This window comes from Taudactylus pleione, unplaced genomic scaffold, assembly GCF_031769625.1.
Source record: "Taudactylus pleione unplaced genomic scaffold, aTauple2 ptg000040l, whole genome shotgun sequence".
Classification (NCBI taxonomy): Eukaryota; Metazoa; Chordata; class Amphibia; order Anura; family Myobatrachidae; genus Taudactylus; species Taudactylus pleione.
This window is the reverse complement of record NW_028284442.1, coordinates 28,319,904-28,337,834: the sequence shown is the minus strand read 5'-3', so window position 1 is coordinate 28,337,834 and position 17,931 is coordinate 28,319,904. Positions and strand designations below refer to the sequence as shown.

Genomic DNA, 17,931 nt, shown 5'->3' with positions numbered 1-17,931 from the left:
GTGCGAACTGTTACAAAGCTACCATTAGGAGTTACTGGACCATCTTCCCTACAGCCCTGTCTTGGCACCTAAAGAGTCCCATCTCTTTGGACCATTGAACAAGCACTTGGGTGGAAGGCGATTCGCAACCAATGGTTAAGTTCAGCAAGCCGTCATGTCCTGGCTTAGGGCGCTTGACACTGATTTCTTCTATGCTGGGATAGATGCCTTGGTGTACCGATGGAACAAATGCTTAGACAAGTACGGAGACTACAGTATGTGGAAAAATAATCTATACCAAGGCCATACTATTGATTTATACGTATATGTACGAGTTGAATAAATTGATGCAATGAGAGTTCTTTTTTAGAAATGTGCGCCGGACCATTTTTTGCTGGTTTTGGTTCTAAATCGTCTTCCGGTGTTGATTTTCCCAAAAACGCTGTCACTGGTTTGGGTTTTGTGTTTTTTCCAAAAATGTAAAAAAAAATCTAAAATCGCATAATTTTTACCTTTTTTTTGTTCCTAGAGTATTATGAACCTCAACAACATCAATTTTCACTAATTTCCAGTCAATTTTGACCACCTCACAGCTCCCAATATTGTTTTTATCCAGTATAGGCCAAAAGGTTGCATCGAGCTAGATGGCTGACCTAAGCTAAGTGACAGCAGTGGGCGGCACAAACACGTGGCAGTTCAACTTCCAACATGGCACATCAGGAAACAAATGTTTTTATTAATAAAGAGGCCCGAGGGAGATGGAGTATTATTTAGTTGAAAGCAGGGAAAGGAAGGGTTGATTTGTAGTAAATTTAATTTAAGTTTTGGATTCCTAACCAAATTTATGAGGGAGGAGGAAGATCCGACGGGATCCGAGCCCCAGGTGGGGTTTTCCCGCCAGACTCGGATTCAAAATCAAAGCAAAAGTCATCATCCCGGCGTTGGATATCACAAGTTTTGGATTTGATATACAGTGCATCCGGAAAGTATTCCCAACGTTTCACTTTTTCCACATTCTGTCATGTTCTAGCCTTATTCCAAAATGGAATAAATTAGTTTTTGTCCTCAAAATTCTACACACAATACCCCATAATGACAACGTGTAAAAAGTTTTTTTGAGATTTCACATGTACATAAGTAATTACGGCCTTTGCCATGAAGCTCAAAATTGAGCTCAAGTGCATCCTATTTCCACGGATCATCCTTGAGATGTTCCTACAGCTTAATTGGAGTCCACCTGTGGTAAATTCAGTTGATTAGACATGATTTTGAAAGGCATACACCTGTCTATATAAGGTCCCAAATAATCGTCAGAGCAGCGGCACAAACGCACGGCAGTTTAAAAAAAATATAGGACATTTATGAAACATTTGCCACACAGCAATGTCAGACTGGATGGCAGTTTAATAAACTATAAAAATGTCAGTCAGCAATGGCCCAAACAGCGCATAATGCAAATAAAAGAGGTGCAAGATGGAATTGTCCTTGGGCTCTCCCACCAACAGCAGTAATGCCAGTGTCGCACCTGCCCATTTCGATTCTTGAATGGGTGGAAGAACTATTAATGTGGCAGCACACAAAACGGATTATATATGCACGTGAGCAAAACAAAGCACACAAAACAGTACAAACATTCCTGCGTGGACTGGAGCCACAGGGCTTACACTGTATATGCACGTGAGCAAAGTGCACAAAACAGTACAAATAATACAATTATTTATGTTTTTGATGGCGCAGCTGTATTCCTACGTGGACTGGAGCCACAGGGTTTATATATGCACGTGAGCAAAACAAAGCGCACAAAACAGTACAACAATACAATTTTTTTTTTTGTAGTACAGTACAGCATACAGCAGCGTACACCTCCTCTACATATTGACTATGAAGCACAGCCACTTCTGACATGTGAGTCTGGACACAGCCTATACAGCAAAGTACAGCACAGCATACAGCAGTGTGCACCCCCCTATATACTACACGACTAAGCAGCACAGCCACTTGTGACTTGTGAGTCTGGAGTCTGGACACAGCCTATACAGCAGAGTACAGCACAGCAGCGTGCACCTCCCTATATACACATTAACTAAGCAGCACAGCCTATAAAGCAGAGTACAACACAGCAGCGTGCACACCCCTATATACTGTGTATGTATATATATATATATATATATATACAGTATACTGTATATACACATTCCTTACACAGCACAGCTTATACAGCAGAGTTAAGTGCAGCATACAGCAGCATGCTTAACAAGGAAATGATGCCAAGTCCTGTCCGTGGCGCCTTATATAGAATCCAAAACTCGCGAGGATCCTACGCAGTGAGGATGACATTTTACCTCGAAGTGGAATTCGAGTAAGGTGGGAAGATCTGGGCTGGATCTCCAATGTCCAAGGAATCCGAACTGCTCATCTCTAGTCTTTTTACCTTATTTATTTTATACCCCTTTCACAGTGCGCGTTCATGTGCAATAACCCAGGTTATTTGATGGCAGTTACCCTGGTTTCTGTGCAGTGTGAAAGGGCCCAGTTGAAATAACCCGGGTCGAGCGACACGGCATTTCAACTCGGATAACAAGCAGGAGTTCCTGTGTGGCCACGCCCACTTCATTAACATATTATTTTCAAAGTGTTGTCCGTATCAGTCCTTACAGTTCAGCCATTTGCAAATATCATCTGATCTCATGGCTTCTTGTTTTGTTCTCTTGTCCCACAGACAAATATTACCGAGTGAACCTGCAGACCAAGCGTGTGGATTCTGTTTCTCCTCGTTACCCACGGCCCATTGCTGAATACTGGCTGGGATGCAAGAACTCTCTTAAGGAAAAAAAGTCAAGGGGTTAAATTTCCTTCCTTATCAACATATATTCAATAAGTATACCCCAAGAATATTCAGCTTGTATTTCTGTGACATAATAAAAACTGATAGATACGTGTTTCTCTCTGTGTACTATTTAGAAAATATCATCTGCTCATACACGTACAGTAAAATGACTACAATTGTATGCCCAACAATTCTTTGGTGCCTCTAAAGGTATATTAATGATTTACCTAGTTGATTCGAAAAACACCTTCCACATTTAAAGCTCTTCATATCAGTACAGACTGTAAAAGGGGACATGACCACATCATGATTCGGTGTGGCAGCCAGCTGCACCACCTATATTGTACCATGCGGATCAATGCATACCTTCCAACTGTTGGAAATGATGTGTGTGCAGGTGTTGATATTGCAGAGTTATGTAGGCACACACCAGCCCAGTTACTTAACCAGTGTTAGTTTATTGAAGTATAGTAGGTACTGGTTTATTGAAGTACAGCGGTTTATTGGGCAGAACAGGTTGTGTAATGGTTAGCATTACTGCCTCACAGCACTGAGGTCGTGGGTTTGATTCCCACCACGGCTCTGTGTGGAGTTTGTATATTCTCCCTGTGTTTGCGTGGGTTTACTCCGGGTGCTCCGGTTTCCTCCCACATTCCAAAAATATACTGGTAGGTTAATTGGCTCCCTACAAAATTAACCCTAGTGCGTATGTGTGTGTGCATGTGATAGGGAATATAGATTGTAAGCTCTTCTGGGGCAGGGACTGATGTGAATGGCCAAATATTCTCTTTAAAGCGCTGCAGAATATGTGTGCACTATATAAATAACTGGTAACAATAATAGTTTTGGTGTTGGTTTATTGAAGTATATTGTTGGTTTATTGAAGTATAGTAGGTACAACCGTACTCACTGTTACATGCACACTGGTGATGGACCAGAGCTTGAGCGAAGCAGGGTTCTATACAGCTCACCAGCCGGTGGGTGTATGTTGCTTGAGGATATCAGTGCAGGATGCTGGAATAGCTTTATATGCAGGTATTAACGAGGTTCTCTATAGAAGCTAAGTAGGAGACATTTGTCTCCCACCATGTCACTCTAACACAGTGCAGACAAGAAGGCTGCAGTAACATGTACAGTAGCACATCAGGTTGGAAGTTGGACCCCCCTGCAGACTATGGGTCATATTGCCCAGCATGTATGTACAGTGAGCAGACAGTGCAGGAGACTGCTATGTAACACCAACAAAGCTGTCCACTGACGGAACAGAACTTTTAATTTGGACAGTCCTGTGTATGCTGTATGTTTAAAATATGTAAATTATAAAAAAAATATATAATATTTTAATTATTAACAAATTTACAGAAGCATATTCCATTTTAAGCTTTATACGTCTCTGAGTAGCAGGGGAGACACACTGGATGATTATAAGTAAAGAGCTTCTTACCTGGTGTTCTTCAGGAAACAAAATAACATAAATTGAGCTGGGTACACATTAAACAATATGTGTACCCAGCGATGCGACCGGTGCCCTCCTCCTCATCGATGGGCCGATATATCGGGTGACCAGTACACATTAGACAACCAACCAATATGTTGCCCCTGTGCATCCCGCTGCATGGTGTCGTCAGCCACATCACCAGACTGAGCTGCATGTAGGGACTACCTGACGATGCGGCTGATGACAAAACAGGAGCGCGCAACAGCTGACATAGTGGGCATAGGCAAACGCAGAGAGGGTTTCCGTATGCCTGGAAACCCCCCTCCCCAGCACATACCATGACCACAATACAAATAGTAATATAATAGAATTTTACTAGTGCTGCATGTTCTCAGTATCACAAATGAAATAATTAGCACCACCTGTGGATCTTCTAACATGTATCAGCCAGTAATAAATAACCTGTGCACCAACTAGGAGATCTGGAAAATATGCACAGTTAGGGATGCACTGCTATAGACCCCAATATGTACATATATGTCCAGGGAAGTGCTAGGTTCTTCTGCTGCTCCTCCAGGCTCCCAGACTTGCTCCCATGGTCTGGAATGGTGCTCACATCTAAAATAAATACATTCAGCTCAGGCAGGATGGCTTACTGCCGCATCAAATGACTTACTGTGATCCTGTATATGCTGGAATTATGACACACAATACACATTGTATGACGCATATTAAAGCTGGATAAGTACTAATTATGCCCTCTTTATGTACTGGCTACACTCGCTCTAAAATCAGGCATTTGGAACCCCCCCTCTAGAAATCCTGCATTTGCCACTGGTGGGTACACACTAGATGATTTTGTACATATGTCGGCCCGATCCTTTAGAATCGGACATATCATCAGGGAAATCGTCTAATGTGTACCCAACTTTAGTAGGAACAACCAAAAAGTATTCGGAGTACATTTAGTAAACTGCAAAAAGGCGTTTCTCCAGCATATTAGCTGGAGAAAACCTAAAAAATGCATCTTCCTCTTCTTTTGTCATGTCAGGCTCCTGCAGCCCCCATAGGTAGCAATGAAGGATATTTATATAGAGTAGAAAAGCAAATATTTTGAACAAAACATAGCACCAGCTCTGGATGGCGTCATGTCTGCTTCCACTGGAGAAAAGAAGGGAAGAGACAGGTTTTTCCTGCTTTCTCGAATGGGGTAAAGCACCTTGGCCAGAACCTAGTGCCTTAGATTATAGTGTAATGGCAGTGCTGTATTCCTCTGATGAAACGGCCACGTGACTAAGGTGGAGAAATGCATTAGATGACACAATCACCTGGCTTTTGGATACAAAGAGACAGAAGGCAGCTATATATACAGCACCAACTTTAAGGGGTCTATTTACTAAGCAGTTAGGAGACAGAGTGAAAAGTGATAAGGAAGTGATAAGGTGCCTGCCAATCAGCTCCCAACTGTCATTTTTCAAACACAGCCTATGAGATGACAGTTGGGAGCTGATTGGCTGGCACCTTATCACTTTCTTATCACTTTTCACTCTGTCTCCTAACTGCTTAGTAAATAGACACCTAAATCTATTCAGCCTTGGATATACACCGGCAACAGACAGGCAAGTGCTCCAGTATTGCCCGCGACATAGATGCAAATGTATCAGAGCTTATACACAAGCTTCAAACTTTTCAAGCATTTGATACACGCCGGCATCTGACAGACAAGTGATTTACTGTTCACCCCACCACAGATGAAACTATATTGGAGCTGCAAACTAAGTGCCGGTTTAGAAACTTTCAGCCATAAATACAGGCTGGTTATAGACAGGTAAGAGGAACAGTGTCTTGGTGCTGCCACTGAGGATTAAGAGCCCTTTTCTCTGAAATGAGTTTATATTGGTGCCACAAGCTAAATGGCTAAATTATTTGCTGCCAAGAACTGAAGGTCCATATTTCAGAAAAACATAGTAATATCGGCAGAGCAAAAACAGCTGGTCTGGCACTCTGCACATCAGTGCCTAATTTACATAAAGCCTGAATTGTCTCAGCGGGAATTTTTAAGACCTTCATAACTACAAAAGTGGTCCCCAAACTGAAACTTCTAGGGCAGGATGCATGATGATCGCAATTTGCATGCAATGCATCCCGCCTCTCATCGCATGCATGCATTAATTCTACCGGTATGCATGAAGTAAAACTCTGCCAATAAGAGCGGTTTATGACCCAGAAGTTCCTCTGGCATCCTTCTGCGCATGCCTCGGTGGTCCTGAGTGGGATCCAATTGGATTTCCCCCGAGGGGGCGTCACGAATATAAGCCCATAGGCTTCTATTGAGCCGACCGCTTCCAAGCCCCAGAAAGTATCGCATGTGGGGGCTTGGAGCATATGAGAAAATATTTTTTATTTGTGACCTAATACTTCATATTAGGGCTCTACAAACTATCAGTGTTCACTGATTTAAAACAATATTATTGGCAAATTGCGCCTGTAAAAGAAAGCAAATAAAACTATGGGCCTGATTCAGACCCGCCCGCGAGCACTGAAATACAGCGGGTCGATGTTGGCCCAGTGCGCATGCGCACGACGGTGCCGGCTCCGTCATGCACATGCGCAAGACCCGGATAGCGGCGGGCGAGTCGTCGCTCCGGGTCTCGTACCAAAGGGGGCGTGCTGTCGATGGTGAGTGACAGCACGCCCACTTTGGTGGGCATGCCGGGGGCGTGGCTGCCCAGACGGAGGCGTTCCCATGGGAACGTCTACCGTCTGGGGCCGGCCCCACTGACATCACAAGTGATGTCAGTGGGAGTGCTCTCGGCTCTGATAGAGCCAAAAGCACTCCTGGGCTTGCAGCAACAAGACCCTACCACAAGGGTCTAGTCGCAAGCCCAGTGATCGCAATGGTTTTGACCATCGCGACCATCTTCCTGGCCACTCACTATAGCTGTGGGTGCTCACCCACAGCTATACGAGCGGCCAGGAGGCCGTTCTAAAAATTAAGAAGGACGGCCCTGATTCAGAGCGAGCGCTCTGTCAGAGCGTCCGGTTCTGAATCAGGGCCTATGTTCTATCCAAAATTAAGTAGTAGAAGCAATACGTCATCAAGCCTTTGTATGGTTTTTACTTGCAAATATAAAAATAAAAAAAAATAGACATAGAAAAACAATAAGAGGCACCAATTAATACATTTGAATAAGTAGCTGTAGATGTGCAAGGGTTAACTAGCCTTGGGCAACAAATGTTACACTTGGAATCCACAGAGGGGGTTAACTTACATAAAACCCACACGAAATTGGCCATGCCCAACAAAAAAAAAATTGGAAAGAGCGTCGTTGAACTCCTGCGATGCTGCATACACAGCTGATGGGACAAGCGGCTGCGCATACGTAACAAGGGAGGCGGAACTACTTTTCACGTTAACTTTATGTAAAGAAACCAGATGAAGTCAGCACCACCATTCGAGAGCTTACACCGCGTCGGTAAGCTTTGATACATCCCGCCCAGGAACTGCTGGGGGTAAAGGGATAGTGGGCAAAGTGCATGTGTGCTGACAGTGTCGGCAGTGCAGGGGTGCTGGTGGTGTCCTCAGTGTGGGAATGTCGGCAGTGTCAGCAGTGTGGGGGTCGCTGACGGTGTTCTGACTCCTCATTACGTTGGGCAGGAGAGTCAGCAGCGGTGATGTCGGTAGCGGGGGATGCTGCCAACGGGGGTGCCGGCGATGCCAGCAGCAGGAGGTGCCGGCGGTTTCAGATGGCGGGTGCCATCTTCTTTTTCTCCTTTGTGCTGTTTTCAATGGGCTTAACGCTGATTGGCTGAGAGCCGTGACAGCCAATCAGCGTTAAGTCCGCTCAAAACAAAACTTCAAGACTCGACAGCGGGGTCGCAAGGTTTTGCCTCGGGTGAGGGATCCGGGGCAGGCAGGGAGAGCCGAGCTTCGCTCGGATCGCCCCGGATTCCCAAAATTCGTGCGGGTTCAGATCTCTGAGATCTGAACCCGCTCATCTCTAATATATATATATATATATATATATATATATATATATACACAAACTGCAGCCAGGCAGCACTTACTGCGCAACATGAATTTCAATAGCCCAATGCCAGGGGCGTTTCTAGAGAGGAGGGGGCCCGTGTGCAGTCTCCGATCCGGGCCCCCTCCTCTCCGCCCGGCGGCCGGCAGCGCACAGAGCCTGCGCACAGAGCCGCGGTGGCCATTTTCCCTGTACTGCGCATGCGCAAACGACGGGAAAATGGCCGCCGGGGCCATTTTCCAGTCATTTTACAGCGCCGGACCCCACGCTGACGTGGGACTCTAGAGAGGTAAGTAGTATTATGGGTGCAGGGTGTGCGGTGCGGGGCCCCCCTGGACCCAGGGGCCCGTGTTCCCCGCACACCCTGCACCCATTATAGATACGCCCCTGCCCGATGCCTTCTGAGAGAACCCTGTCATGCAGAATCCATATACACCACTGTCGGCGGCACAAAGGGAATAAAACAGCACTTGACATAGGTAGTAAATATCGATACGTTGGAATACTTCTGTGTCAAGAGCTGTTTTATTACCTGAGTGCCACCGACAGTGGTATATGTATATATGTATAGTTCAATGATCTAGAAAATAAGGAAATAACTTACACAGCTCTAACGGCTATAGTAGTCAACATTCCAGTTATTTACAGTATATAACCTGATATATCCTAAAAACAGTAGATAACTGAAATGTTAAATGAATAAAGTACCTGGCGCTTAATGAGTGGATATCACAACGTAAAATTCACAGCTGATAGGGTTAGTCAATCCCAATAGTCAAAAAACATGAAATAAAAGAAGCAGCTGGAAAGTCAGGTTGTGTAAACAATGTAACAGGTTCGTTAGTTTTATATAATATTTATTGTCAAAAATGTATCAAAACATATATTATGCCTCTATTAGTACATGTTTTAAAATAAACAATAAAAACACAAATTGTTGCAGAGTATACAGTCTTGCGACTCACTTGGAGTCTGTGTGGTTTCTGGTATATTAAAAACAAGTTCAAAAGGTATAAATATACTTGCCAGCCAATCGGAAAATTGAAGAGGTATACTTCTATGAAAAAAGGTTTGAATAGCACTGACAGCCACAATCCTTAGGAGCGAAAGGAGTATTAATCCCGATGTCACTGAAGGCTCAAACCTAATTAAAGGAAGCCTGGATCTCCGTGAATCTCCTGAACCAGCAGAATTTGTCCTGAGTGGGGACACTGAACTCCTCGTCCGGCAGCTGCCCCCGTTGATAGCAGGGGGGGATGTGTAGATGTGCCGTCATTTGTAAATGTCCTCTGTTGGAGCAGCGGAGTTTACGGTGTCACTAGTAGGGCTCAACCTTATTGCGGGAGCCTGGATCTCCGTGTAGTTTCCGCAGGAATGACGGGTCTCTGTGAGGTTACAGGTGAATTCACCCAGCAGAGATCCCGAAGTGAGCAGGAGTAATGAAGCGCTGGTAAGAATGTCCAAATGCAGGAGAAAAATCATGTGGGCTAGTCAGCAAATGGTGTAACCGGCTTTTCAGTGAAGCGGCAGGTGGAAATAAACCTGTGGGTTTAGTCAAGGGATAATACCCTAAAAGCATCCATGCTTGAAAGTGGCTAAAATGGCAATGTGTCCTTTAGTAGATCTCTGCAGCAATCAGGAAATCTTGGCAGGGGAATCACCTACGCGTTTCAACGCTGTTCTGGCGTCTTTGTCAAGGTGTGAGTATTGCCTGCCTCAGGCTCTATTTATCCTCCAGGATAACCAATTTGGCATAATTAATTAATTAAAATAATTAAAAACATGTGTTGGTAGTATTTTAACCAGAAAAACTAACGAACCTCGTTATTTATAGATCCTAAATATCCATTTATACATATTATTTATTTCTCTTTATGAAGGAATTTAAATTACAATTAGAATTGAGGATTTAAAGAGTTAGAATAGACTTAAAGAAATCCTGTAATGTCTTATATTCATTGATAGAGAGAGTGTTATTGGATTAACCCCTTTTGGGTATGTATTACCATATATTTAAATGTTAATTTCAAAAGAGGTAAATATCTAATTGTTTAATGGTAGATAGAGAAGAATTACTACATCAAATGATGATCTTTATTAATAAGGCTTTCATATATAATCTGTCAGACAAAAAATTAACTGAAAACCAATTACAACTCCTTAAAAAAGGTTTAAAATTCTCACCCTCATCTGAACCAAATATTTTTGAATTATACGTAGATTTAAATAGATACATTCGGAACTTATGTCGACAACTTTATTTTGCAAACAAAAAGGATGTAGTTAGTGGGGTTAATAAACTAGCTATCACTCTGGACAGTGGAGACGAACTTGCTTTATCTATCCTAGAGGAACTGGCAAATGATAACCATGATACTTTGAGTGAAACGAAGATATTTGATATCAGAGAGAAAGATCATAATTTTAAAACTAAGTCTGAATTTTTCCCTATAAGGAATAAAAGTGCGAATATTGAATGTTTCTATAAATCCACCTTGGAAAATTTTAAGACTATATGTTCTAACAAAAAAAGTACCAACTCTAATTTGACCAAATGGGAAAAAATAGCACTTCATGAATTAACCAAAGATCAAACTTTGGTAATAAAAGAAGCAGATAAGGGAGGAGGAATTGTGGTTCTAAATAGACAAGATTATATTAAAGAAGCCCTTCGTCAATTACAAGATAAAATATTTTATCGTGTTTTGGATAAAGATCCCTCTATTGAATACACCGCAGAATATTCTCACTTTATAGATTCAGCACTATCTACGGGTGTCATCTCGAGGGATGTTCACAGGTTCCTGTCAGTTCCTTTCCCAGTCACTCCCATCTTTTATTATTTACCCAAAATACACAAAAATCTCACCTCACCTCCCGGGAGACCTATTATTTCAGGAATTCATTCCCTCACCTCCAATCTTTCTTATTATGTAGATTTCTTCCTTCAACCCCATGTTGCTCAGTTAAAGTCTCATCTCAAAGACACAACCCACTTTCTCAATCGGATACGAGAAGTGGAGTGGAAAGAAACATATGCCTTTCTCACGCTTGATGTGAAAGCGCTATATACACATATCCCCCATGAGTTGGAGATAAATGCAGTTCAAAAATATCTCTCTGAGGATGAGTCCTTAACCGATCAACATCGAGAATTTATTCTTCAAAGTATTCGGTTTATTTTGACTCACAATTATTTTTTATTTACTGACACTATTTACCTACAGGTCATTGGGACGGCCATGGGGACCAGATTTGCTCCGAGCAACGCCAACCTATACATGGGGGACTTTGAGTCCTCCCATGTGTGGGGCGGGGGGCTCGGGGGGTCTCTGGTCCTCTATGGCCGCTATATTGATGATCTTTTTATTATTTGGGATGGGGATCACTTTAGTGCACAAACCTTTGTCACGTCCCTCAACTGTAATTCACACAATCTGTCTTTCACATACACTTATGACAGGAACCAGATACACTTTCTAGATCTCACCCTAACGATTCTTGATAATAAAATTGTCACGACTAATTACTGTAAAGATACTGCAAGTAATAATTATCTTCACTTCAAAAGTTCCCACTATTTACCGTGGAAGATAAATATTCCCAAAGGACAGTTGATGCGCATAAGACGCAACTGTTCAGATCTTAAATCCTTTCAGATACAAGCTCAATCATTCTGTAATGACTTCTTAGAAAGAGGTTATCCAGATCAACTTTTTAAAAAAGCCATAATGGAGGTAGAACATATGGATAGAGAACATCTTTTACAACCCAAACCAACAGCAAAACAAATAAACAAAGAAAGTTCAATATCACAAAATAAATTCAATAATAATTTAGCATTTATTTCCACCTATAATAAATCTTCCTTTCAAATTAAATGTGCAATAGAAAAAAACTATTCCATCCTAAAACATGATAAAATTTGAAAAGACATTTTGCCCGATAAACCATTGATAATTTACAGAAAAAACAAATCACTTAAAAATATCCTTGCTCCAAGCTGTCTAAAACCTATTAAAAATCAAGAAACGAGTAATATAGGAACTTGGCTAACTGAAAAATCGAAGGGGTGTTTCAGATGTGGAAAAACTAGATGTATAACCTGTAAATACATTCTACATAATACAAAAGAAATTAACACAGCGTACAATGAGAGAATTATAACGTTGAAATATTTCATCAATTGCGATACTAAATTGGTTATATATATGTTACTATGTAGCTGTGAAAATATTAGATATATAGGACGCACCATCAGAAGCCTAAAAGAACGTTTTTTAGAACACAGGAGAAATATCCTGAAAAGTAATATGCTGCATAGTGTCTCCAGACACTTTGCAACTTTCCATGATAGTAAAGACAGTTCCCTTAAGCTTGTGGGTCTTGAATACATTCCTCCAACAACTAGAAAAGGAGACCGCTTTAGGTCACTATGCCGTCAAGAGCTGTTCTGGATATTTCAGATGAACAGTCTATATCCAGACGGCTTAAATGAACAAGTGGAATTAAATTCTGTGTTTTAATTATTATTTGTATTCTATTTACCAATTAGATTGTTGGTTATGGTATTATTAGTATAAATTACTCCTATATACTGTTCTATGATTATCTTACACCAACGGCCTATTTGTGATTACATCAAATATGCAAGATATTATAATAGAATAATATAAAATAACCAAACAAAATTAAATAATATAATAAAATAATAAATCTGCATGACTGTTTATATGTATGCACATGCATTATGTATGCACATACATTAGCTAATTGATAATAACACAAGGTTATCATATATGTTTATACAATAGAGGTATCTTACATGTAGCTAATTATCTATTTGTATGTAGAGCCCATAATATTGTGATGTACTCTTTATAATATGAGAGTCTGTAATCATTGGATGATTGGAGAGAGTGCTATTATAGTAGAATTAGTATAAACAATAACCTCAGCTTTTGAAAGCCTTATTAATAAAGATCATCGTTTAACTGAAATGTTGACTAGTATAGCTGCTGTAGCTGCAAAATATGCATCCATATATCCCTATATATCACAATACAACTTTTAAAATCTTTGGTAAGTATCAGAGAACTCGCAGAGGGAGCATACCTTTTAGAGGCTTTGCACTCATGCTCCAGGACACGGACACCAGGTTCCTAAAAAGCAGCAGCCTATCCCCGAATAGTAATGCACAGCTCGGTCACGTTCATGGACACCAGCAGCCCCTCACCACCTTCATGGAGCTGGGGGCCTGATTCAGAGCCGGGCGCTCTGACAGAGCGCTCGTTCTGAATCAGGGCAGGCCTTCTGGTTTTTTAGAGCGCTCGCGAGCGGGTCTGAACCAGGCCCTGAGATAGTTGCTGGAGTTGGGCATCATGGTAGCAAGAGTGGTGGTGTTCGAGTGACGTCACGTTGCCCAATTACTGTGTGCAGTGCAGAGAGGGCTTATGAATCCTTCTACTGCCCCACAAGTATTATGCCCGGTGGGTGGGCAAGTGGAAGTTCAACATTGCGATTTCAGTGAGCAGGGTCTTGGGCCGCTAGTTACCAGACTTTGGTCTGTCGCCGGAAGCCCATACATCGGCGGAGTGCCGTGTTCTCCCTAGGCAGCTGCCAAATGGTAGCACCAGCCCTGTATAATATATATATATATTCAAATATATATATATATATATATATATGTATACATACACACAGTGTGTATGTATATACAGTCTATATATATAGTGTGTGTATACTTTTTTTGTATTCCAATGCAATTTTTTCTTATCATCCAATGTGAATTATTCTTAATTTACCACGTAGAGTAATTCCCAGGATTCGGGATTGAAAAAAATCTTAATCCCGAGATTCCCAGGATACCCAGGATTGAGTTGATCAATTAAAATATTATTCATGGCCATAAATTCATGGGCCATGAATGTGATTTATTCCTCTGGTGGGGGGGAAATGTGAAAGTTTTTTTTTTTCCTGTGGGCCTATGCTTCTGGCCCAGAAGCAGAGGCCCACAGGAAAAAAATTAATCTTTCATGGTTCCCGTCCCGTCCCGTCCCCCACAGGAATAAATTAACTTTCATGGCCTCTCCCTAGCCAGCCCAGCTCAGCACTAAGAAAAAAACATTAAATTGACTCACCCTCCTCCAGAGTCCACTCCAGTTGAAGTATAGTCTCTGCAGCAGCGCACACAGCCTCCTCAGCTTCAGTCCAGGCTTGCCTACCCTCCCGATTTGGCCGGGAGCCTCCCGAATATCGGGGGCCGCTCATGGCCCCCGGTAAAAGCAGGCAAGCCTCCCGGCGGCCAGTGGCCTTTCCAACCCTCCCCAGAGAAAATAGAGAAAACCCTGCAGAGGGGAGGCCCGGTGACTCGATACGCACTGAATCGCATCATCGTGGCCCCGCCACCTGCTTTACAGCGGCGTTTATTCTGGCATTGTAAAGAGGGGGTGGGGCCATGATGATGCGATCTCATGGCCACGCCCCCTGCCCACCCGGGCCACGCCCCTGCAACGGCATTAATTTGCGGCCACGCCCCCCGCTGTAAACTGACATTCAGGTCCCTCCCGGAAGGAGGGAGCTGAATGTTGGCAAGTATGCTTCAGTCCAGTATCGTCACAAAGGGGGTGCAGGCCGCACCCGGGTGTCACCTGCCAAGGGGTGACACCAAACCAACTCCTCCTCGGTGACAGGAGCCGGGTGGCAAAACCACGCCCCTACCCGCAAAGCCATGCCCCCTATCTCACGAGACCATAACCCCTAACCCATCTCCACCCCTGCCTGCACCGGGTGTCATCTCAATGAGGGACGCCACTGCTTTAGTCCACTCAGCAGCACAGCTCAGTTTGCAGAGTGCAGGCAGGACCAGCCCATGTACTCACAGTGACTCCGTCCAGACTCCCCAGACCCAGTCCTCCCCCAGAGCACTGTCTGACAGTGACAGTACCTCCCACTCCGAATCTAACCACAGACGCCTCTTAGATTCACTGTCACCACACGGCCATGGCACTGACTTGGCACTCACAGAGACCTCCGCGGGTGGGCACGGCTGTTGAAGGGGCGGGCTGGTATGGGGCTGCACAATATGACTTCTGACATCACGCACAGCCCCTCAGCCTGCCCGGGCCAGAGCAGCCTCTGAGCTGAGTGCTCAGCTCTGCCCGGGTAAATACAGATGTGCACATGCGCACTCTAATCCTATAAATCCCAGGAATGAAGGCACCAATCCCAGGATTCAATCCTGATGTTTTTTGGGCCAAAATCACTACTAAATTGCATTAAAAGTGACTAGCGGGACATCGCAACTCATCTTTAAGTGTAATTTTAGATTCAAAGACAACTTCACTAGCAAAACAATATCCTACTCATCAGGATTTGTAACTATTAGCATTTATATCTGCTTTAATATACTGAAGTTCAAACTTCAAATTCAAAGCACTATTCTGGAAAACAGGCTGTGCATCACCACGGCCACAACAACCTATCATTGTATATTGGGTTCTGAACTGTACCAATCATAATCTTGCATTTAGTGTTTTGCATGTGTTTATATAAGAAGTAAAGTATACACCTTTCCATTTACCCTGTCTATTTACTTGCTACATTATGCACCCTATAGAAGTTTAGGGGCTGAGCGCAGTATGTATTGTTAATATAACTAACTCTGCTCATGGTGATATAACTTTTTCTGTACCACATCAGAGATCACCAAAGGAGGAGCAGAGCTAGCAGCAGCCATGACAGCTGAGCTCACTGGGTCCAGCAGCAGAACTGAGATGGTTTTAGTAGAGGCCCCAAACCGCCCTGTTCTTGGTGTGATGACTCCTCAGCACTAAGCTGTCATTTCCCACTGATTTCCCATAGGTGTATCTGTGTGATATCAGTGGGCAGATGATGATGTGGGGTATAGGGCAGAGAGCTGATGTGAAGCACAGCCATCACCAACTGCCGCCCGCATGCCACATTCAAATGTAAACAACAGCCATGGTCAGGTGCCCATTGTATGGCCGGGTATAAAACCCCAGCGCATGGCAATATCACTGGCATTTCCTCAGTTGAAGCTGTTGCTGACACGTGAGAAAGGCCTCACAAGAGAGAACAAGTTTTCCCACTAGTGTCTGCTTCCAGCGATTCACCAGTGACCGGAGCTCAGCGCACAATCACACCTGTGCTTTTTGTTTCTGTTTGTTGTTTTTTTGTTAGTTTGTGCACCCACCTTTCATCTTATTTATCAGCAGCTACAATGAGCTGACCGGAGTTAGCTCAGCTGATTGGAAATGAAGGTAAGAAACATGTTGATCTTAGACCAGTTTCTCATTCTTTAGCAGTTGTCCTTTGAAGTGGGAGGAATTATGATAGTGGTCTTTGGATGGTGCCCCTGTGTTACTGGGTGGCGCCTTCCATACTGTTAGTCAGTTACTGATCAGGAACCGCTAAACATTTGAGACCTGCATCCATACACTTATACTACTGTAGCTCCTTTTTGATGAATAAGTTAAGATAATATATAAATCATGTTATTGTGTAACTCATACTAACAATATTTGATTTTTACATGGTATATATGGCTATTTGTTATATCTATAAAATCAAATGTCCTGAGACTGCTGACTGACTGACTGACTGACTGACTGACTGACTGACTGACTGACTGACTCAAAGATTCACTGACTCATCAATGCCCAGCCCAAACCCCTGGACCTAGAAACATGAAAGTCAGGGAGTATATTCCTTTCATGACGTACTGTAGGTACCCACAATGAAGGGATTTTTCGAAATTCAGCTCCTAAGGGGGGTAAAAAAGGCTAAAATGTTTCCTCCCCCTGTGCAGTGTCCTGACTGACTCATGGTGGCTACAGCACAGTTCAATATTCAAATACCAACTGTCATCCTAAAGGTGCCCACACACATACCGATGTGTACACGATCAGCCAATGTATACGATTTCCCTTGAAACTCTCCCCGGCAGCTCTGCACATGATCTCCACATGATCTGCACACAATTTGGTGTCCAATCTTCTTACTATAGGGGTATGGGAGAGGAAATGTGTTACTACACAGGTGAGGGAGGGGAATGTTTTACTACACAGGTGAGGGAAGGGAATGTAAAATATGTTACTACAAGGTGAAGAAGGGGAATGTGTTACGACATGGATGAGGGAGGGGAATGTGTTACTACAGGGGTGAGATGGTGGGGGCAATGTGTTACTCCAGAGGTGAGGAAGGGATTGTATTGCTACACAAGTGAGGAAGGGGAATGTCAAATGTGTTACAACACAGACGAGGGAGGGAAATGTGTTACTACAGAGGTGAGAGAGTGGAATGTGCTAGTACACAGTTGAGGGAGGGTAATGTCTTACTATAGCAGTTATGGAGGGGATGAATTACTGTAGAGGTGAAGGATTAATGTGTTATTGGAGTGGTAAGATGGAATTGAAAACAGTACATATCTAAGGTCTACCCAGGTGAAACCGGGTACATCAGCTAGTATAGATTATATGAATGTATTTTCAGATGGACCAAACCAGAGCATGACTGGGACATGGCTGAGGTCAGGATGCCTCAGACCATCAGCTGGAAGAAGATCAGCAAGAGTGAGAAATGGAGCATCCTCTAGAACAGCAAGGAACCAGCCAACTGCCATCCAATACCAACAGGTT

At 43.1% G+C, this 17,931-nt stretch overlaps 1 protein-coding gene across 2 annotated transcripts in view; it reads left to right on the top strand.

Annotated features, from left to right (window-relative positions):
• VTN (vitronectin) overlaps positions 1–2,826 on the top strand; it is a 55,169-nt gene extending 52,343 nt beyond the window's left edge. For both annotated transcript variants that reach the window (XM_088453926.1, XM_088453934.1), the window contains exon 8: positions 2,699–2,826. In XM_088453926.1, the coding sequence (XP_088310052.1) occupies positions 2,699–2,826 (128 nt within the window). The remainder of the gene's footprint in view (positions 1–2,698) is intronic.
• Positions 2,827–17,931: the final 15,105 nt, after the last annotated feature.